This window comes from Zonotrichia leucophrys, chromosome 1 (genome assembly GCF_028769735.1).
Source record: "Zonotrichia leucophrys gambelii isolate GWCS_2022_RI chromosome 1, RI_Zleu_2.0, whole genome shotgun sequence".
Lineage (NCBI taxonomy): Eukaryota > Metazoa > Chordata > Aves > Passeriformes > Passerellidae > Zonotrichia > Zonotrichia leucophrys.
The window spans coordinates 22253084-22277673 of NC_088169.1; the positions used below are offsets into that span (position 1 = coordinate 22253084).

At 35.3% G+C, this 24590-nt stretch overlaps 1 protein-coding gene across 10 annotated transcripts in view; it reads right to left on the reverse strand.

Annotated features, from left to right (window-relative positions):
* STS (steroid sulfatase) overlaps positions 1-24590 on the reverse strand; it is a 107857-nt gene that overhangs the window by 32055 nt on the left and 51212 nt on the right. For 9 of the 10 annotated variants that reach the window (XM_064708820.1, XM_064708794.1, XM_064708785.1 and 6 more), the window contains 2 exons: positions 9583-9720; positions 523-682 (listed from right to left, as the gene is read on the reverse strand). In XM_064708820.1, coding sequence (XP_064564890.1) covers positions 523-682; positions 9583-9720 — 298 coding nt within the window. The remainder of the gene's footprint in view (positions 1-522; positions 683-9582; positions 9721-24590) is intronic. The other variant, XM_064708830.1, reaches the window with a different exon arrangement.

Consider the following 24590-nt stretch of genomic DNA (forward strand, 5'->3'; position numbering starts at 1 on the left):
TTCTTATCAGAATGCAAAACCCTGTATGGGATTATTTTGACTACTAGGTACAGAGAAAAAACCAAACAAACAAAACAAAAAACTCCAAAAAAACTGTGAGAAAAACGGAGATGGCATTTTGATGTGTTTTGTGATATTAAGCAGGTCACAGCTAAGCTCATGAAGTTTAAAGTAATTTACACTTAAAGTTTCTTTTTCCACCAAATTCACTCATGCAGAACAGGACCTTTTTTGTTACATTCATTTTTGCTTTTAGTAAGTAATTTCAAATTTGATTTGACAGTACATTGATCTGATGGTATTCTGTTGTCTTTTTGGTGTTTGTTTTGTGAGTTAAGTGTATTTACATACAACATCTCTGTAAAATATTATCAGTCTGTCAATATGAAGAGACAACCTGATATTGCAAGTAGAAAACCTAGTTTCTTATTGACATTCTCACTTCTATCTTAATAGATATCACCAGAATGAATAAAACACTCATGGCACTTAGTCTAAAACAGAGATGACTACAGAGCATACCTGTCAGAGGGTAGCTGTGCATCTGCAAGTTTAACTATGGTAGGAAATATATCCATGTTACTGGTTGGCTCATCAATATGGGCGCCAGCCTGTACCACACCAGGCCAACGGAGAAGACCTGGCACACGAATGCCTCCTTCCCAGTTCGTTGATTTTCCACCTGAAAAATTTAGTTTTGTTTGCTGAGAAATCAGTTTCTCCTTTGATAATTCCACCCCATTAGATTCAATTTCAAAATATTAAACATTCTGTCTAGCTAGAATCTTTCCATTAGACAAATTTGTCCTATTCTTAATTTTCTCAATTTTCTACCTTCTGTAGTACTTTCTTTCTGTAAATTTACTAATATGTATTAGACAGAGCTTATAAAGTGCATTTAAATTGCACCAAAAAAGTAGTTGTGGAGATTAAAGAGCATTTCACTGGAATCTTCATATAGGCCTAGATTGTGTAGCCTACAGATATGTGAACTATAACCCAAAAACAGGAATCCAAAAATAAAAAAAGAGCTATACTTAGATGTCTGAGGTATGAATCCAGAGAAGGTACATGACTTTTTATTAAAAATGATGCTTAATGACTTTATATAGAAGAAAGTACTAATTTAAGTATGTTACTGAATTCTCCAATTCAATGCATTATAAAGAAATTCACTTCAGTGATGGTAAATTTCAGGATGCTGTAAAGAACTTTTTGTGTTCTAAACCAACACAGTTGCATCAAATGCACTATCAATTGATTCCATTCAACAGTGCCTTGCAGTCATTTACTGTTTCTACAAGATCCATCACTGCTGAGTCCTCCCAACACCTTTTGCAGAAGGGCAATGGGTTTATTCTCTGACAGCATGTTCCCCATTACCGAATAAAAATTGAACTGGCTCTGTATGAAGAGGAATCACAAATGCTATTACCAATGTCCTGCACAGTTGTGACTATGCAGAACACTTCACGGTGACCTTTGAAATTATTATATCTCTTGAAAAAGAAACCTCTGTTTAGCAGATGAGTTTTCAATATGGTTAAACACAGTCAGGGCCATTTGGACATAAATTGAAATTTTATACCATTAAAATGTCTGGAAAAACAAAAATGTATTGGTTGGACTTCTGCCATTAAATGAACCAAATAGCAATTCATGGTTCAGGCCAAACTACTACAGGACTATCTTCTTCCTGTATCTCCCTTTTTCAAGTTAAAAAAAAAAACAACCAAAAAATAAAAAATTAACCCAAACCAAACAAACAACAACAACAAAAATTATTACAACAAAGTATTTCAAAAGTTCTGCTTCCTCAGGATCCTAAACACCCAAAACACCTCATAGATGTCAATACCTTTGGTATTGACCCCAGGCCTTGTTATACATGCTGTCTATTTTATTGACTTCTCAATGATCTTTTCCATTTCAGCAAAAGGGGTTCAGAATCTACCTGGTTTTCTACAGGATTTTCACTGTTTGTAAAGGTAAGTAGTAACTTCAAGAAAGACAACTCTTTTTTGTATAAATTTACCTTTTTCTTTTTTCTTTTCTTGTAACTGAAGGACCCTTAGCTCATGATTCCTTGTTACATCAGATTTTTTGGGTTTTTTTTCCACAGGCTTTATCACAACTCATAATATTAAATAGTCAGGGACACATCTGGTATGACATTAGAAAAGTTAAAACTTTTTAATATTCAGCCTTATGTCAAGCAACAATATTTGCTTAAGTTTTTTTTTTTTTTTTTTAATGGTGTCACGATCAGATCTCTACTGGATTGTCTGTCTTCTAGAACACTCCTAAAAGTTTACTGCCCTTGCTGAGTTAAATGTAATTCCATTATAATGATGAAGTGTGTGGCTACCTACTCAAGAATGAGATGCATGTCCAATTTTTGTGCACATTCTAGTAAAATATTATTTTTGAAACTCTAAAGATAATGTAGATTTAAGTTCAAAAATGTTATTTGGTGAGACACAGAACACCTGTCACCCAAAGGAAGTGTTCACCCAAAAGTATACTGATTGGTTGTTCATGTTGTTGGGTCAAGACCAGTGTAGATGTCAAGATCTTGTGTCTATCTTCTGTAGAAAAGATGACTCTACCCCTGTACAACAGCCATTATGCTTTTCAAAGTTTGGTGGGAATTAGGTGTTACACAGCAGGAAAGATTAATAAGCTGACTGAGCTATGGTGCATAGAAAATCCTGCTGAGTGGGAGTTGGTCAATCCAAGCAAAACAAGCATAAGGTCCTAAAATTACAAATATCCTCAAATGAACATACTTTTAGTGAACAGATACACCAGGGAGATGAGTTAGTTCATGAGACAGATCCTAATTCTGTGTATACATGGCAGCAACTTTATGGCTGAAGGGTACCAACAGACAGACAACACTAAGAGTTGATGTATACCTTTGGTAGCTTTAGCTATGATGTTCCTCTTATTTCTGTATGCCTGCCTAGTAATTCTGTAAACTCTGTCTAGTAAGAGACTAGACAGATGTACTGGACTGGATGTTTAAATAAAGTCTTGTTACACTGTTGTCTCCTGTATACTCTGAAGACAGAGAAATTTCAAAGTGGTAAATCTGATTCTCACACATGTTGCAATTCTTAAAACTTAGATATTGGGTCACTTTCACAGCTCTTAGGTTCACAGTACAATTTTCTTGAATCAGCAGAAAACAACAGAAAAATTGCACATTACTCAAGTACAAAGGAATACTACACAAACTCTGATGCCCTGCTGTAAGGTAGAAAAAGCAAAATGGATTCCACAGCAGGGCTTTCTCCTTACTTACATCTATGAAGAAGTGACTGCTGTTTTCCTTTCAAAAGGCTAATTGGAGCATAATTTTTTTTTTACATCTCTGGAGACTGGGAATAACAGGGAATCAGGGCAGGAATTACAGGTCATTGCAGAAGACTGTCTTCTATTATCTCTGCTTACATGGTGTTCATTTTTATTAGAATTGCGCTTAGTGACTGCAGGTGCTTAATGCCATTACACGATTACAAATCCCTGGACATTTATCATCTTTAAAACTCTAGCTGTTAAACTCTGTTCAAGATATCTGCATTCTTTTTCCCTTAAAAAAAATAATCAAGGTTTTACTACTGATGCTTGAAACACAGAAATTTCTAAATGGCTAATATAATAAAATTTTAAAAAATCCAGAAAATATAATTATTTTGAAACAAAATCTCTTGATATTTAAGGACATGGCTTATTAGTTTTCTGTTTTGCTCAGACTTGACAACATTGAAACAGAGAAAAGACCGAAACCTAGTAGCCTGTATGCCTTGCAAAATCTAGACAACTTACCTTTTTGTTATTTTTATTCTCTTAAAGTCTTTAAAAAATGTTTTTAAAGCAGCACAAAACACACGAGACTGTATTTTCCTGCTTCGCCATTTATGCTTTCTGAGTAGTTGTCCCTTTCAGTGTTACATTGAACAATAGCCTACATTCACCTTTCCTGAAAAATCTGCAGGAGCAGGCAAAATACAGACATAACTCTCTGCAGTCATCCACAACATGATGTCAAATTTCCATTTTAACCTCATTTCAAATCTTAGCTAAAAGAATACATCTTTTTTTTCTTTCCCTCTGGTTTAAATTGACTGCTATTACCGAACTCTGGCAATAGAGCTTTTACAAAGGATGATGTATAAAGGGGAACGCTGCAGTAAATCACCATTAACATTATGGATGATGAATGATGAAAACTATTTGAAACAACTTTCTTAAATCACCTGGATTATAACCATACTACACTTTCCTTCATATATGCTTCTAAAAACAAAGCTTCCAGACCCAATTTATTCTCTTGAATTATAAACAAAACATTTATTATTCCACCCATCTCTACTGGACTTAATGTCACAAATATCAACAATCAAGACTGGTTACTATTGCTTACTTTATAAAATGGTTGAACGAAAATTTATTTTCAATGACAAGTTTACTCTTACTGATTTTTACCTTGTTTCTTGTACTGTTTTTGTTAATTTTATTTATATTAATCTGAGCTATTCTTGTACAGGTGAATGGAATAGACATGGCTCATTTGGATGTTTTTCATCTAACATTTCCTTCAATCAAAGAAAATTATCTGTGAGGATATTTTTCTTTCAGTCAAAATTAAAAGATGGGTTGATTATTTAAAAATCTGGATCACTTCAGAGAGACTATAAAAATACAGTACATTTGAAAAAAGTCAACTACTGCTTTCTTTCAAGTGAAAAGTAAACTCAAACAAATATCACCAGATATGCCATAGCTTGATTCCTGGGGTCAAAGTAATGGCCAGCTTGATTTCTCTGTGGCTTAGAGGAATGAAAAGATTTAGTAACAGCTTCAAGAAACCCTGCTCAACTAACTTATCACTGCAGTATATAATTTTTTTTACAGTAATACATTAAAAAAAAAGGTATTAATTTCTTGATCTCACAGATCTGTAGCAGATTTTAAAAAACAAATCAGGGCCTAAGTCCTTATTGAGACATTATTATTTTTTATGGATATTAAAAATAACTATGATAATACCTATTTCCAAGGCACAAAACACTTGAAATGAATGTTGTTCACACAGTTTGACTTTATCAGTGTTTGGCTCCACTTCCATTATCAACAGACCCACTCTGCACTGACTTCTGACCCACTCTGGCAGCACGACAGTAGCCAAGTGGCTGTATTGTCCTATTTTCTTTGTGCTTTGTAAATATAAAGAAAAACTGTTTCTCATGCAGATCTGAGGTACAGGCAAAATGTACATATCCAAAAGACAGTAATGTAAGGAGATTGAACAGAAAATCCAGTATGTGACAAAGTGGGATGGATGTCAACAAGTGATAGCGAGGGAAGGACTTGTACTCTCTGCATATGTGCCAGTGAAATACTATGGTGGGAAAAAGTGTAGAGAAAATTTTTAATTGCCTTCATTGTTTATTGATACAATGAACAATATTGATTATGTATTTGTATATATGATAGCACACTAAGGCTAATTCAAGAAATTACTAAGAAACTAAATAGAAATTACAACAAAATATTTTGATTCAAAATCTCAGAGTACCAAAGAAGAATATAATGGCTTCCTTTAAATCAGTCACCTTGCACATCTTGTTAATATAGAGGAAATTCTCTTCATTTATTTATTCTGCTCATCTTATTTGAAAGTACAAATCCAAAGTATTTGGAAAAACTAACTTTATTTCTGCTCCTAAATGAAAGCTATGGTGACTACATCAAATGGACATGCTCCAGTGAGGCAGATAGTGAAAAACACCTAAGGAGAAGTCAGTGCAGGTATCCTGGAAATCATATATACAAGCAATACCTTAATATTCTAGCGTCTGACTTTCAATAGACAAATATTACAGAACTGGAAAGAAAAAAGCTGGAAAAACTACACAGAAAATTTTAATAAGATACTTCAGTTACACCTATTACTTTCCATATTTCAATATAAAATTGTTAATATTATTGTATTAATTGTTATTATTTTTTATTTAATTAAAATATTAATAGTGTCTTGTACAAATCCCAGGAGTACTTGATGAGTTCAGGTTGCGAAGAAATTCTTCAGTTGCGAAGAAATTCTTACTAAAATAGCCACTATTTTTTGTTTTGGAATCTGTATCTAGATTTAAACCTTAGAAAGATCTTTGACAAAGACCTTCAGGAAAAGTTACTGGAACATTAATCATGGCTTAGGAGACAAGGAATTTTCATGAATCAAATTCTGACTAGAAAACAAAAAGATGAAGCAAAAAGAGAGAACAAACAGTCTGTGTGACCCTTTGCAAACATACCCAAAAAACAAACGTAAGGTACCTTGAAGCTACACTGTGTTAAGTCCCTTCCTGTTTTAGTATATTTACTTCCGTTTTGAAAGTGAAGTAATTCACACAGGAAAATAATAAGAAATTAGGGATGAGTAAAAACTCAACAATTGAAAATCACAAGAGAGATGGAAAAGACAATTATTTTCTGAATTTCGCCATTCCCAAGAGCCATAGTAAAAGTACACAAAACAAATTTAAGTTATGAAAAAATTTAAAATTTCCCCTCCTTTATGCTATATGAGTGAGAACATATTATTAAACTTCAAGATGTTCCATGAAATTTGCAACTGTCCCATTTCATAACAGTAAATGAAAGTACTGTGCTTTCATGGATAAGTGATAGAGGCTATGCACAGATTTTAGAAAGACTCAAAGTGGGAATTTATCTTTATATGATAAAAAATTATATAATTAATGTTAAGAATCTTTGTAGAATCTTAATTGTCAGAATTCACATCTTAAACCAAGGTCATACTGTCTAGGATTAGGATCCTTTTAGGGATTTTATTTACTACACAGATCCTGATAACCAACCATCAGAAGAAGGCCACTGGAAAGAGATTTTGATCCATCACTTCAGTATTACTATATAATGTCTTCTAAGAAGGAATACTGCAGAAATAAACCAGACTGTCTATGACAGCAATTGGTTAGTTCTGGTTTCTAACTATTCAGATTTATGGTGGACTGTTCTGTAGTTAGGATCTAGAGTAATAAAACATTCCAACAGCAATTTCCCCTTTTTGCATTGCGTTTTGCAGCACTAGCTTAACTATCCAAAACCCTCTTAAATTTTATTATTGGTGCTTATTTGGCTAGGTATCAAGAGAAATTAGTGAGTTAGAATTGCGGAGTTTGCTTAAGAGCTTTTGATTTTAGGGCAGAACCAATTGTTGCTGAGCATATTGCTCCAGCTCTGACAAGAGGGTTAAGTGCCTTGATTCATGTTTGCATTCATGCAGCACTCCGAGACAAAAAGATAAGTAGTGGAGATTGACTAGCTGAGACAGGGAGGGAGAAAAGATGTGTGTGTCTCACAGGTTTTTAACTACACACCAAAGAAAGGAAATTCCTGGTGTGTGGACACATAAACACAAGCAGCATCAAGATTGTCCTGCTTTTAGGTACATTGCTAGTCTTGGGGCTTCACAGGTCTGTTTCTCATTAACTCTGACAAATATGTACAGATGCTTTTCACCACACATGACTTTTAATATGAACAAATTCCTATGTATGAAAATTGGTAGTATGCAATTAATTGATAATTTTTACCTCAGTCCTTTTGAAAATGATGAATAATATACATGTTAAATTAAGGACTGATTTTGAGATGGAGAAAGCGGAATGTAAAGCAGAATTAATTGTATTTTAAAATGTTAAAAGTATATTCAACTAATTGCATGGGTATTTTAATTTCTTTTTATTTTATTAAGAATGTTTCTCATCAAATAATATTTTTTTCTTACATTGTGATTATTTTTCTAACTCATTTGTCAGCACAGCAGAGGTGTTAATTGCAAACTACACAACTTTTTCCTTTTTTTTTTTTATAAGACCCATTACTACTCAACTAAACCTATCAATCAGACTTTTTTCTTAATACAGGTAAGATATATTTCAAGTTTTTCTCTGCACTGTAAATATGAATACAAAATTGTGCAAGGCTTGAGAGAAAGACTCCATTTAATCAAAGTTCTTCAAGAAGACATATTCCCAAGTGTATTTTTTCCTTCCTTATAATTTATCCTGTACCTTATGTCTGGCACTCTAGAAGGCAAATATTTTTTAGAGCTTCTAAAACACCTCAGGCTGAGCCTACGGCTACAGATATGTAACCATATGGTTCCTTAATTACTTAAATCACTACGCAAGGCCTATGTGCTAACATTCAAGATACATTTCACTCTGGTGTTAGCCCACGGGGACCCATCTGATAGACATCATCCCTTTGGCATTCCTTGTTTTTCTTGTGTACCATTTTCTTTGAAGCTCTCTTAAAATGTACAGGTCATTTCTCAGATTGATACCTACTGACTAAAAACTGTGGGGTCCTCCTGCTTGAAAACCTTACTTTATATGCCTGATTTTTTTCCTTTTTAAAGTTTTGCAGTTGATATAAATCTGGCAAGAGTGGAAGATTTTGTTACCTTTCAAAGGGACTTTGATAGGGTTGGAGAAATGGGCCAAAAGGAACCCCATTAAGTTCAGCAAAGGAAATAGCAAGTCCTGAATCTTCACAGCAGCAACCTCTAGCAAAGCAAAGGCTGGGGAGTAACTGGCTAGAAAGCAGCTCTGCAGAGAGGGACTGGAGGGTTCTAGGGAGCAACCAGCCTAACATGAGACAGCATGTGCCCTTCTGGCAATGAAGGACAACATCACTCTGTGCTGCACTAGGAAGAACTCTTCCAGCCAGTCCTGCTCTCTGCTCAGCACTAGTGAGACGTATCTGGAGCACTGGGTCCAGGTGCAGAACTCCCCAGTACAAGGTACATGGGCATACTGGAACGAGTTGGAATGAAGGTGATGAATGATTAAGCAATATAAGTATTCAATATATGAGGAGAAGCTGAGAGAGATGTTCATCCTGGAACATCCTGGAGAAGAAAATGCTTACCAGGATCTTATCCATCTTATCCATTGGTAGGGATTACATGGATTTATATGAGTAAAGAGGACAGAGGTAGACTCTTTTCAGTGGGGAGCCAATGAAAGGACAAGAGACAATGGACACAAACTAAACCACAAAAAAATCCATTTAAACATAAGAGAAAGGTTTTTTTATGGTGAGCGTGATCAAATACTAGAGAAAGTTGCCCAAAGAGGCAATGAAATTCCATCACTTTCATAACTTGACTGGATACAATCCTGAGCAATGTGCTACAGCTGACCCTGCTCTGCAGAGGCTGGGACTGCAGACCTTGGGAGATACCTCCCAGGCTCAACTACTATGAGATTGCTGGATTTCTTTGATCTTGACCCCTGAAATATGAGTGGAAAACAAATTACACAGCCTCTACCTAGTGAAAGAATGAAAAGAAATTGATCTCTAATAAAGAAACAAGAAGACTAATTGTAATTTCATTAAAAAGAATAAAAAAAACATTCTTACTTTATTTCAAATAGATCAAAGATTTTGACCTTGGCCACATAGTACATTACAGTTTTGGCGCAAACCCAAGGAGATGTTTTTTCTTGCATTTTTCAAGAACAATCAGAGAATATTCACCTTTATATATGCCATTGTATCCTCCATGGACTTCTCCAGCACTGGAGATTTCTTCAACATGAGCCCCTTGGTCAGATGTAAAGTATACAAGAGTTTTGTCATTCAGATTATGCTTCTCCAGCACATCCAGAACTTGCCCTAGGTGAAAAAAAAAACCAAAACAAAACAAAAAAAAACAAAGAACAGCTTTAAGAACAACAGAATGAACTAGGTTGGAAGAGACCTTTGAAATCATCAAGTCCAACCTATGACCTAACCTAACACTTCCTAATAAACTAAACCATGGCACCGAGTACCAAGTCTAGTCTGTTTATAAAACACGTCCACGGATGGTGATTCCACCATCTCTCTGGCCAGACAATTCCAGTGCCCAATCATTCTTTTGGTGAAAAATTTTTTTCTGACATCTAACCTAAACCTGCCCTGATGCAGCTTAAGACTGTATCCTCTTGTTCTGTCAGCTGTTTCCTGTAAAAAGAGACCCACCCCCACCTAACTAAAACCACCTTTCAGGGAGCTGTAGAGAGTGATGAGGTCACCCCTGTGTCTCTTGTTTTTCAGGCTAAACATCCCCAGCTCCCTCAGCTGTTCTTCACAGGGCTTATGTTCCAAGCCCTTCATCAGCCCTGTTGCCTTCCTCTGGATGCTGGAGACTTTAAATTACTTTTTCATTAGCCTTGGCACATATAAATATTTGTGTCCCTTTGCCTTTTTGAGACCACATTTCACATTAACTCTCTTATACTCAGCAATAGGCACATGCAGCATACTAGGGCACAATCACACAGGGCTTGCAGCAATGACTCAGTTGCTGCAGGGTTTCTTGAAGAACAGTATGAGAGGATTTGTGCACATCAGAGAAAAGGGCTAATCCACAGAGAGCAAGTGACTTTTGGAAGCAGTTGCTCTCAATCAAGGAAATCCCCCAGCAAGATTCAAGCCACTGAGGATATTTAGTAACACTGAGGAATGAGTCTCAGCATGCAGAGTAGATCTCGCAGTTTGGGGGTAAAGCCTTGCTGCCTAGCAACCCATAGAGGCAGCATGGCAAAAATCTCAGTGCTACTGTTAGAGTAAGAAAAAAAAAGTAAGATAATTCAAGTATCACCTTTAAAGTATGTGTGCTTTCATTATAAAACCTAATAACTAGCCCTTAATATCCCAACATATGGAAAAACATCAACTAAACTCAAAATATGCAAGGTAATAAACACACCCAGGTGCACCCATCTAAAAGAAGTACCCACAGGGATATGTCTTGTAGCTCTTAGGCACCACGGGCTCATGTTTCATTCTCACAAAGGGCTCCTCACACTACTTCGAAATGTGGAGGGCCTTGCAGTTATATAAATTGCACTGAAACCTATTTAGACTGAATTCTTTAAAGTGAGTTTCTGTATGAATGAGAGTGAAGCTTCTCTTTGTAACTTGCTCCAGAGGATTTTATACTGATTACGAATCTAAAATTATTGGTCCTAGAAAACGAACAAAGCTTAAGAATATAATTCTTCACATCAGCCTGACAATGAACCTGTCCTTTAGGGATCTCAGAACATATAAGGATAATTCTGTCTTCACACCTATTTTATCTTTATTCTTTTACTTAAACATCCAAGAATGGTCCAATTTGAATGTTAATTTTGATTTGCTAACTTGACCACTAAGAATTATTTCATCATCTGATGCCCAATTATTGTGTCAAAGAGGATGAGTAAGAACTTTGAAATACAGAGCCTTCTAAATGGTTTTCAGATCACTGTTTCTGCTGCTATGCTCTTTTTCTGGATAAGGAGTAATTACCTTACTTTATTGCTACTATTTCTAGTTGCCTCTTCGTGTTATATCATTTTAAAACTGTCTTTTTAAAGTGGTTGACTGTCATAATTTTTCAAATGACTGGGTCAAGAATAAAGGAACATCAGCTGCTAAATTTAAGTAGATACCTGGTGGTCTTGTTTGTAAAGTAGGAGCAAAGAAGAAATGCAAGAGTAGGAGAATTTGTTTATGTAAATTTTGAAGCCTTGTGGGAGTTGAAATTTCCCAACAGAGCTGAGAAAATCTGTTACAAAGGCTGACATTTTAAAGCTGGTGGGTTGAGGGAAAAATCACGCAGATCCTTCTGACAAGCCATGCGCTTGCTGCATGAGGTGGATGGACTTAGTGCCAGAAAAGAACGAGGCAATTTCCCATTGGCTTCGGGAACTGTTTGGAGAATGTACTTGTTAAGTGATTACAATATCTCTTGGAAATGTGTCAATAATCATAAAAACGTAGAGTACAAAGATAAATTAGTAAATTATATGTAGGTATGCAGCCACATGACCTTCAGAGTTCCCTTCCAACCTACATCAAGCTATGATTTTATGATACAAATACAATAAATAGTATTGTGCAAAGAAATATATGTGCAGTGATGTGCACAACAATATTTTTTTTACATACCTCATGTTTATGATGAAATTGAACTTTCAAATTAATCTTGTATGTAAACCAAAATGACAATAAAGAGAGAATGGCACTCAGTATATAACATGATCTCTGGTGATCAAAAGCATTGGCAATCATTCAATAATGACCACTTTGATTTTTCCAACTAATTTGGGAAGACATGAGAAGCAACGAAAATTGTCTAACTATCACAAACAAACTTAAAATTAAAAATTAATATTAAAATTAAATGTAAGATATTATAATGATTCTTTTTAATGAGGTAGAGTAACTAGTCTTTCTCTGAAAAAAAATATTAAATTCTGACACTCAAACATGTCCCATTTTAGAAAAAACCCAACCATATAAAATGCATAGAAATTCTCATCCATTGTTAAACTCAATGGTAAAACTTCCATTTCCTTCAAAAGGATTTTGAAACACAGAGGATTGCATACATAAGGTTTAACTAACAAATGCTAAAATGACAATTTATCTTAGCAGCAACATTTTTCAGTACAGATGGACTAATAGTGGTAATTCAAAAAACAGTATTGCCAGAGTATGGCAGTCACAACACACTCATAAGCAAACCTTCATTTTGATCCTGAACACTAGCACCTACTAGAATGAAAATTGTAAATAAACAGCAAAGTGTGTGTTACCAAGATACAAGACAAATTTAAGTGTATTTGAATGATGTAACTCCCGTTAATACAATAAAGAGTTTAAATTAAAATACCTTGCTTGAAAGTCACGTTCTGAAAAATTAACTGCTGTACTGATCTGTGTGGATGGTACCAGTTTTTTTTCTTCTGATTTGAACAGAACATATTTGGAAAGACAACATTTCTGAATATCCAAATCAATCTAGGTGATGGAGCTCCATAATTTCTGCAGCCGTTTAGCAACCAGAATTTCAGATCAAGCTACTCCTACCACTGCCATTATAGGAATGTATTCTGCAATGTAGGTGACTAACATTGTAGCAGACAAAGGTGTTAGATCATTGGACATTTTGCTTCCATTTATATATTTTTAAGATACAAAATAAATTGAGGGCTGTGTTAAGATGTTACTTGTTTTAATTAGGACATCAGTGTTCCAAAATTTAAATTAAACTTCTTGTGAAATATACTGAGTGCTCTCTGTATTCTACTCTCCATTCTTGCTTCAAGCTGTGTAAAATTATAAAGAATTGTTCCATTCTGAATGTGAAAATGCCAATTTCAGTGGAGTGATAGCCATGGGAAAGAGAGAAGAGCAATTGACTCTGTTCTTAGGAAGGAAACACAGCACCATGCAGCTTTTCAACTTCTCCAGCCCAGCCTGAATGGTAGCTGAACCAGCCTTGCTAATGATGACTGTAATTACTAAGTTTTGACTCATGTAAAGCTCCTACTGTATGCATCTACAAGAAGAGATAGGGTTTCTAAAAAATGACTATTCATTTGTAAACAAGGTGCAAACACTGAAAAACAATAATGTGTTTACAAATGTTACTGATTTGTTAAAGTGTTTAGTCAAGCAAGCACATGGACAAATGCATTTTATTCAAAAATTAGTTTAGCGACATTTCAAGTCAATGAGCAATAAATATTATTTGTATTAATTCAAAATAATTTAGACTATTGCTGAAATTGTGAATAAGAAGCTAGAGGAAATAGAATACCTCTGTGTAATCTAGGCATTAGAAAAAAATAGCTTCTACTTGTGATGAAAGCTTTAAAGCAGTCTTCCAAATTCAAAGAAAAAACATGTTTCAGAAGGAGGGTTAAGGATCTGTCTCAGGAAGAGATAACTGACAGTAAAGGAAATTCCTAATAATGTAACACTATTTTCCAACTCCAGTAAACTTTCACATGACTCTCTTGTATCCAGAAATTTACAGCAAGACTGAGACAATTATTGAACAAAGATTTCCAATAGATCAGCCTGGGAAAATAAGCCATCACATCACTGCCAAGAAGAGGCAGTATGATTGTGTTGGGGTTTTATTGTTTTTATTTGCTGTTTAGAATTTGCTACTGCTGCTCATGTTTGGTTTTGAATAGCATCATTAGCCAGAATCACAACTTGTAGTCAGCTCCAGGCATTCACCTCTGTGAATGCAAGCCATTGAATAAATGCATAAAATCCTAAAAATTATTGCTACATGCATAAGTATTTGGAAACCCACATTTCTCCCAGAAAATATATTGATGCCTTTCAAGTATATACCCATAGGTTTACCACATAGTAAACCTCTTGGGAGCCCCTTTCTGCTACAGCAGTTTAAGGTTTTGCCACAGTTAATCATCTCTTCAGGGCTCAAAGGCTAAGATTTTCACCTTATGAAAACTTAATGTTGCAGCTTCTGCATACCATCATTCACAAGCTAACAATCATTTTAATCTCTATGTTGATTTTCTGTGATGAAGAAAAGTTACTTCATTTTAATGCACTGATCTGATTACAAAATCCACGGACTAAAACCTTTGTATTAAAACAAACTTAGAACTAAGATCAAGACACCCCTATTTTAATTTTAGCTTTTGTACATTTCAAGTTATAAATATGCAAATGTTCCCATAGTATGCTCAGAGCCATCCAGTTTCCTTTGATAAATATGTAAATCAGCTTGTCTCTTCAGTGGGGAAGTAATTATCACTTTCAGACCTAGTCATAGAGTACAACACTTGAGGTAAAGATGAAAAATAATAAAACCATTGACGGCAACACAAGAAGTGGCGGCACATATGATGAACAGTACATAAACTCTGCACACAACTTGTTTAACATTCAGAGCTACAACACAACCACAGCAGAGTCGAAATTGTAGAACAAAGCATTAGAATGTACTATGGCACATTATCTAGCCAGTTAAGAGAACATATCCGCCTTTGAGAACAAGTGATTCCCATAAGGAGGACATCAGCATATGAACCTCAAAGGTGAGAGTGAATACTAGGTAGAACAACTCTGACTAGACCAGAAAATAGATGCATAACTAATTGCAAAAGGTATAAAGTTCTTCCTGCAGAAAGAAAGTAGAGTATACATTCAGTACAAAGCCTTGAATCAGTACTACCAGACTACTATTTCCAAAGTTACACGATGGAAACAATCCATACAACAAAATCTTCTCCAAAAGTACATAGTCTCAAATGTGCTTAGCTCCTGCTATGATAGCTTATTGGGATCTTCAATGTCAACAGGAAATTCTGCCAAAAAGTAGCATCTGGTTCTGAAAAAATACAACAATATTAGTGTTTTAATTTGTAACAGGAATGCATATTTACAGTAAATCCAATCATGGACAGTTAACATATTTATGTTTCCATAGCAAAGCCCTCTTGGATTTTGTGACTTGGATTTCTTTCAAAGTCAAATTTCAAGGACAAATCCTGGGAATTCAACTAAGGCACTCACACTTCTCATGGGCATTCAGTCAGGAATCAAAGTAAAGCTGAAGTGGGTTTCTTGTCTCTTCTGGTGTGCTGACAGTCTTTTTTCAGCTCAGAAGACAGTTCAGACCTGCCACTGTTGGCAATTTTAAACATTTTAGGACTGATGAATCCTCCAATGGAAGTCTAGAGCAGGCCAAATCAAGCTCCAGCTGTGTGTGCTGTAGATACATTGAGTGGGATTTACATACAGCGTACACAAAGTATGGATTTTCATATCCAGCTCACCTATCCTAAGAATTTGGCCCCAAAAATTATCAATTCTTTTCAAAATGAAGCAAGGCCATTGCCCCAGATGTAACTACCTCCCACTAGATATCAGATAAGAAGTTCTTAGGTCCAGATAGTCTGAAGAACAACAGTTCTTTGTTACATTCCTCTAGACTCAGTGTGGGACAAGTAAATAAGCAGAAGTGCTCAGAAAAGGGCAGTCTTTTAATCAGAAAACAAGGCAACTTCGGTGTGGACAGCTAAGCTATCAGTGTGAACTTGCTTTTTGTTTGGATTTGGATTGCCATGTAGCTGCAAACTTGCAAATCAGTTGAGACTGTTTATACGGTTTTATAAGTATAATGTGTCTTTCAGACCCTCAGGATAAATTTTCAGCACAGTGCAGAGCAGATTAGGTACGCACACTTCTTAGCAGCTTTGAATAAATCAACCAAATTTTGACTTATGCATAAGGTTTTTCCTAGAAATGAGTACCACATCTCTTATTTTTCTTATGCATATAGGTTCAAATAATTTTTTAAATATGAAATTTGGAATGATATTTTAGATATGTATAAATACATGAGCATAATGAAGTACAGAGTTAAGTGCCTGAAGACCTGTAAGTACAGCAGCAATAGAGACAATGCAGGATGGAAAAGCTTCCTGTACTGCAGCACTAATGATGGATTATTACAGGTCAAAAAGTATAACTAATCAGTAGCTATTTCCTTATTAGTATTTAAATTAGCTAATAAATGCATTGCTTGAAATTCACTTTTAGACCTTACATCTGTTGAACATAAGTCAATGTATTTCTAAAGTAAATCTTGATTTTTAGCCTGCTTAAAATGCTAAAATATGAGAAATGGTCACACAATTTTAGGAGGGTCCATTATATTTGCATTTTGCATGACAGCTGTGATAACTTTTTGGGTAAATTTGCATCTTCATTCTGCACATATCTAAGATGCCATTTCACACATACAACTAAGATGAATAATGAAAAATACATTGTCTCATTTCCCACTTTGAGGTCTCCCATGTTTTCTTCCAAATTATGAAAGGGATTTCTTTAGGTGTGACCATGGCATACTGTAGCGACAGCTGAGGGTACTATTCAATTTTGAATTAGACTGTCAGGTGAATTTAAGGCTTCAGGTATTTGACCATTCCAATATATGCTGATTGTGATTGATTGCATAAAGGTGGAATGATAAAAGAAACTCTTTCCTATGTCTTCAAAGGTTTAAACATTTACAAAAATCAGACTAAGTTTTAAACTTAATATGTATCTGGTTCTACAAGCAAATGCATAATGACAATATTTTGCCAGATATAATGTAAGAAGAATTATGAAGGCTGTAAAGCAGGGAAAAAAAATTTAACCTCCATTTAAATCCTCTGCACTTTTCTAAAAACTTCAAAGCCTTTGCCATTTGTTTATTTCATTTTTATTAAGTAAAATTCAAACTGTAAAAAACTGGCTGACATTAGAGCATAAACATTTATCATCTTTCAGCAGCCAAATTTTTTTTAATCTTTGCTGAATTTGGAAGCAGGTTTTAAAGACTTGCTATAAATTACATGCCATACAGTTAAGAGGAGTTTTATCAAGAGTAAATTATATTCATCATGAAATATCAATAAATTTAATTTCCTGGTTTTCTGATTTTAATTGTGCAAATCTAATCTAACATGAAAGTAGGTGTGCATTAACTCACTACCAATACATTTTTTCCTCCTTGACACGAGGATCACCATGCACACTTGTTAATTCACCTATTTCTCTAAATTTTGTGCCTAAGTGCTACTAGACACTCAAAGCCTACTGTGAAATCACCACCTCCAAAACAAGTTACTTGATAATGAATCTCTGTATAGACACTGTTACTACCAATAAGAAAGCAAACCTGACTATGAAAATTGTCTCAAGGAACTTTTCCACTAATGATATAGACTCCACTCTGTCTTCTCTGGATGACATTCAGAATTTAGGAAAAAAAAAAAACCAAAACCAAAAAAACAAATAAATACACTGAGAGCCATAAATTATGATTTGGTGCCTTTTCCCCCTGGTATATGTATGTGTGTTAAACATGACATATATATGCTGACTTCCATTCCAGAGGATCCTGTTTGAAAGGAAGGCAAATAATTTTTCAGGTCATCCTCACTGATGATAGATTACTAGCTCAAAAAGATTACTCACAATCTCATCAAATGGCACTTTGATTCCTTAATTCATCTTAGTGCTCTTGAAAAATATTCACAGCCTATTCAAAAAGAATTTTTGTTGAAGTTTCAGAGTAGTATTAAGTAGCACAGCAGATGCCTATGTGGAAGAAAATCTGCCTTTTTCTGGTCTGAGGCCTGGAAAGAAATATGCCATTTTTGTTTTAAATTGGTTTGGAAATACTTAAGGACTCTGCTTAGACCAATGTGTGTTTGATGCCCCTAAGACATGGTGGAGTCATGAGATCAGAGAGGGCCCTGAGACCATTAGGCTCCTTTCTTTGCCTTTTCTCTGATTTTCACTTATATAATAATAAAACAAAAATGAGTATGTTACATGTTAAATTGATAATTAATCTGAGTTTTCCAAGGCTTAACACTATGAATGCTATGTGTATCTTGTTTGTAATGAGAAGTTACAAAAATGGACCAATATATTTTTTCTGTGTAAAGGCAAGGCAGAATTCTGAAAGGGCTCTGCCTTGCATGTATGGATCACAGTGAGATGTGTTTTTTAGGATAAATCTGAAGGCTAAATGTGAAGTGAGGAAGGATCATTGACAAAACCACCACAGATCAGCTGAAATATTTACATAAATACCTGGAAAAAATTAGTCTAACCGTAATTAGACTATTTGGGGAAGAGAGGAGTTATTGCCAAGGTAAAGTCTCCAAAGAACAGATGGCAAATAACCACATGAAGGCCCTAGGCAGCACATTTGTTACTTATGGAATAGCACTATTCCTATGGATAGACAGGCAGGTGGAGGGTTAGTTCCTCCCTATTAATGTATTTTTTTTAATGAACTAATAATTTCTGAACCTATAAAATGAAATTTAAGAATTTGTATATAAACAGATGTCTTTGAACAGAAAATGTTTGGAATCTTCACATTTCACATGAATAGCTTTGTAACATACTGGTGTTCCAGTACCACATGCAGAGAGAAGTACAATCCAGCAAATAGATTTCTGCTCTAGAAGGCACTGGAAAAGTATGTCTGGCTACATACAGGAACTGACTCTATTGTTACCAAGACTCAATAAGTAAATGTGGTAACAGTAGGATAGAGTATTTGCATACATTTCCCGATGATAGATTTAATATACCAGTTCCTCCTATTTAAAACAGCTATTTTGAACTATTTTACCATGAATTACTAAAGTTAATATATAACCAGGGAAGTATTTAAATGTCTCATCAAAAATCAGTTTACATTCTGAGAGGTAAATGTGATATTACTGTCTAGTATTTTTTGCCAAGAAAGTCCTCAAAGCTCTCTTTAACTAGGCCATCTATTTTTTTATGAGCAGCACCTGGGGGTTATTGCACAAGAAGACTGGCAAACAGCAGCAGAATCACACAAAAGTTGGACTGAGAAATTGAGGATATGGAGCTTGACTACTTCAGCACTAAATAGGCAAGAATATTTAGGATATGTCCTGTAGAAAGGTTTTAGCCTTTTTTTTTTTTTTTTTTTTAAGGAAAACTGCCAATTTTGTGCCTCTTTAAAAAATGCTGATAAAAAAGCCATCATAGCAGCACTTTGCTCATAACACCCTGCTAAGGTGTTCAAACATTGTTCTGTAGGATGTGCTGGTTACACTGTGTCTCACTCTGTCCTGATGTTGGTTTGGAACTGGCCTTCAAAGATCATCTAGTCCAACCTCCCTGCCTTACGAAGGGACATCTATCACTAGATCAGGTTACTTAAAATCTGGCTTTGAACACTTCCAATGATGCAGCATTCACAACTTTTCTGGGCAGCCCGTACCAGTGTCTTACTACCCTCATTGTCCAATATTTCTTCCCAATGTCCAATCTAAATCTACCATTTTGCTGTTTAAAATTTTTGTCCCTTGCCCTATCACTACAAGTACTGGTATCAAGTCTTTCTTATAATTTATTTTCCTTTAAATATTCTCCCTAGAGCTTTCTCTTCTCCAGGCTCTCTCTCAGCCCAGCTCTCAGTCTGTCTTCACAGGAGAACTCCTCCAGACCTCTGCTCATCTTCACCAACCTCCCGTAGGCCATTCCTGAGAGGCCCCCATCTATCCTGTGCTGAGGACCCCAGACCTGGATGCAGCACTCCAGGTGGGATCTAGCAAGTGCAGAGCAGTGGGGCAGACTCACCACCCTCATCCTGCTGGCCACGCTGCTTTAGATGCAGCCCAGGACATGGCTGGCTTTCTGGGCTGCAAATTCACACTGTTAGCTCATATCCAATTTTTAATCTGCCAAATGGAAAGGATAAATTATGTATTTGAACTATAAGTAAATTTTTTAAAAAAGTATTCATTTATTATTTGCTTAATGTATACTCTGTGATTTTGTGATGTCAAAATCAGCTGAACTCTGGATTAGAAGCACTTTGCTACCATTTACACAGTGATATACTATACATCGAAATACTCTATATTGGCTATACTTTTCCCATTAGTACAACTAGATCTTCCTGGACTTTACTATAAATAATGTGGCATTGTGAACTATTAATTTCTTTCAAACATCTGGCATAAGTTATCTTAGAATTCACAGGAAGACAAAGTTTGTACTGTTTTTTTTGGCCTAGGCCACTCTTTTCTTTAGGATTAAAATGAGGTTACATTTGTATTATTTCTTGTTTCCTGCTTTGTTTTTCAATGCAAGTCTGACTAAGAAATGAAAGTAAGTTTGATTTCTAATCCACAACTATCTCAACTACAGAGATACAAGAGCCTAAAGAGCCAAAATCCTTTACCTTCACAACAGTGAAATGGCAACAGTACTGAAAAACCATGTGCACTGAAGGACCCAAATTAGTCACACTTAATTGTAGTGACAATTACAGACGAGTCCATCCAGTAGTTTTCTAAATGGACACTTGTTGAAAAAGGAAGATTCCTCTCTTCTTCTCCTCTTTCTCCTTCTTTCTATTTTCCCTGGAAGCTGGTAAGAAAAAAAGGAGTTAAGGGAGAGAAGAATGCTCTGCCTCCCCTCTCGTGGAATCATAAGGCTGCAAGATCCACTAAAGCTGTAGAATATAACTTAATGCTGGTCTAAGGCAAGAATTTTATTATCATGGAGTCTTTTTTTTGCTCATCCCAAGTAAGCAACTGAGCCCTTAGGGGTCAGGTGTTCCTTTGGATATTGAGCTTACTACTGTAATACAAAATCAGTTCAGTGTTCTCAGGGTTACTGAAATATGCTCTTCATAAGGAAATGTTATAAAGAAAGTTTCATGGGTAGGGAGAGAGAATAATTTAAAAATAGAAGTGTGTATACAGAGTCAAAAGAAAGCAAAAACAAAAAGAAAACATTCAAACTAGTAAAAAATAACCTGAGTACGCTATGAAACATACAACACTCGCCCCACAAACATCAGTATTAAAAAAGAATTATAGAAAAGAAAAATAAAGGTTTAGTTTCAGCTTTTATTAAACAGCATCCTAAATTGAAATAAAAATGCCTTTTTACAATCAAGAGGTGAGGGGAAAAGCTCCAGAGCAAAATCACCATTTTACCAGACTGCCTTTCACTAGTCATTGCATCATTACTCTACTGCTTTTCCTAGCCCTAAAAAATTCATTATTTATCTCATTATTATATTTTGTTATTATATAGAAAGCAATGAAAAGCTTTCTTTAATGCAATATAAGCATCTATTTTTATAAAAATAATGATCTTTAGCAGTATTACCACCCAGCCTATTATATAGTGTGGTTGTTTTAGCAGTCAAATGTACCACTGAAAGATTATCAGCCAGAGTCAATAAAAAGCCAGTTCCATAAAACTCATCAATAAGAGCTTATTACCACCTGGAATTTGAGCCTTGTTATTCAATAGTATGAAATTCTGCATGGAAATTCACTAATTGGAACCAATCTGTTGATGAAGAATACAGAATCAATATTATCATAAGCTTTATTGTATGATTATTGCTTTCACTCAGAATCAGATCACCTTTTTTTAAGCAGAACAGTCTCAAAAAAAATTAAAATACATTTCCAAAGAAGCATGAAAATGTTTCATATCTCTCTCCAAAAAAACTTTGTGGATTATTTTAAAAGAATCTCTAGTATTCTCAATATCATCACTGAAACTGAAATGCACATGATCAGTTTCAGGGTTTTTTCTACAGCTAATTGATATGCAGCCAGCTATGAAAAAATGGTAAAATGCTGGAAGACATTCCCTGAGTCATCACAGAAACTGTTCATATCATTATAGTTCATATATTGAAAAAGATATTTAATTATCTTTAAAAAGCACTATTTAGTCCCCAGGACCAGAAGAAGACATGAGTTCCTGAGTCCAGGTGCACATTCTAACCATTTCCAGCCTCCAACATGGATCAAGACCGTCAAAAAAATTACTTTTCCCCTTCCCAAATCCCATGCCAGCTGAATTAAAGTCCTAATGCTTTACTAAAGATCCAGATCTGGATTAGTGGGTAACTAGCAACAAAGTTATATCTCAGGAGTTAAAACTGAAGATCATCTCTGTGTCTCGGTTTTTCTTCTGGGAAACTGATTAATGAGATTCCCCTGTCTTACAAAGGCTTTGTGAAAATGCTTATTTGCAAATCTGTTATACACTGTAGCAAAGTACTGACACAGAAGAGATGAGACACGTCAAAGTATCTGTCTTCAAAACAGAACTTCAATAGCATGTGTTAAATAAAACATGAGAACTCATATTTAACAATGAGGAATATATCTACTGTTGAGAAGCTGCTCATTAAGAAGGCACTCTGATAAGGAGATAGGATTCCAATGGGAAAAGAAATGGCATGTAAACATATGTTAGAAAACTGTACCATGAGACACAAGCATAGGAAGAATGACTTTTCTATCTTTGAGTACTTGACTTCATAGTCTTACAATTGCGCCTTCTGCATGTTTTTATGCATTTATGGGCTGTATCATCTATGGTAAGGTACTGGGTAATCCACTACAAAACTATCTGAAGGTACAAGGAAGAGGCGTGGATGAGAAGGTTTTAACACACAGAATAAAAATCCTCCACATTTTCAGTCTCTTTGTTCCTTAGTTTCATGTCAAGGCTTCTTTCACAGATATGCAACTACCACGAGCAACATCCTTCTTCTCTAGCACAATCACATGCTTTATAAAACCATGATTACAAGCTCCCTAAGTAACTACACAGATATGGTTTCAGTGTCCAACTACAGAAGAAAAACATGGCAAAAGTCACGCTCCTGAGGGCTGAAGGTTAAGGTTGACAACAGTAACACTTCCACCAAAGTGAGTAAAGTCTGTCATCCTGATCCCTTGCTCTGGATGACTGTCTTACTAAATTCCTGTGGAGTTTTTCTAGCACAGTGCAAATGTAATTTTTTTAAAACTTCACAGTATCTTTGTTAAAAAAGGTTGCTATGCAAAGCCCCTCGATGAGAAAAACCATCTACAGCTTCCTTAAAAATGTTTTTGCAGTCTGTATTTTGGTGATTATCTACAATTTGAATAAAGTTAGACCCATTTTGTTTCCTTATTGCAACCTTTATCTGAATATTCATACTCAGACCTTTGTCCATATTGACTTGAAGTCCTGCAGGTCAATTTTGGTTTAAATCTGTGTTCTTAATTGTTCTGAATTGTTCTTAATCTTGCTGTGTTTCTAATCTCACTGATAATGGTTTTGCCTACCCACCTTAAGCTAGGAGCAAAATCCAACCATACCATTTATTTATAAAATTAAACTTCAGAGGCAAAGGTGAAACAAAAGGTTGGTTGCACATTTCATTAGAAAACTTCCTATCCTCCTTAGGATTTACCACTGCTTGGAGTCATCAGGATTCTTATTTCTAGTTTATCTAAAACAGTCTTTGAGCTTTCTCTTACTAATGGAAATTACCTTGTCTAAGAGTAATGCTAATTTTCTTTCACTGATTCCAGCATTTTGATCTAACACAATGTTAGATGTCAAGTCACTGTTTTTGCAATAAACCGAATTTTAAGAGCTTCATAATTAACAGAAAGCCTTTACAGTTTTGAACATTACATGATTACATTTTTGTAAAGAAAAATGCTCAGTGCCCTAGCACACGTAGTTCTGACAATTTAACTTCTGCAGTATCAGATGCAAATGAAACCTCTTAAGCAACTGGCAGCAAATTTTGAACCACACAGCGCTATTACCACAAACTACATTACGCTGAATTTTTCCATCATGGAGTACTAAGACATTATTTGAACATGACTGATTAAAAAGTGCTACAGAAATGGTGACTTAGGATGTGCCTTGTAATCTTGTAAATAACGTGCAGAGAAGGAGCTTTGCTGTATACAAAGATGTGATATATAAAAAGAAACTATACTTAAAGAGGATTAGGTAGATCAGGAGGCTTATCATAGTGGAAACAGGAGTCCTTCATCACCTAGTCACCTCCTAAATTTGGTCCCATTCAGTAGTGACTGAAAGTCATTGCTGCTTAGTGACATATGAAATGGGTTTGGGTTTTAGAGCAGATTGTAACTGGAATGCATCCATATCATAAAAGACAGAACCACAACTGTTTTTAATCTGCACCCACACTGACAATTTTCCCAGATGTGACCTAAAGAGTGAATGTGCTTCAAGAGCTTAACTACTGTCTTAGCTGTAAAAAACAGTCTCTTAATGCTTGGATAAGAGCAGAATGGCATGACAGGGTGGGAAAATTCTATCCTAGTCACAGAAAACTGTAT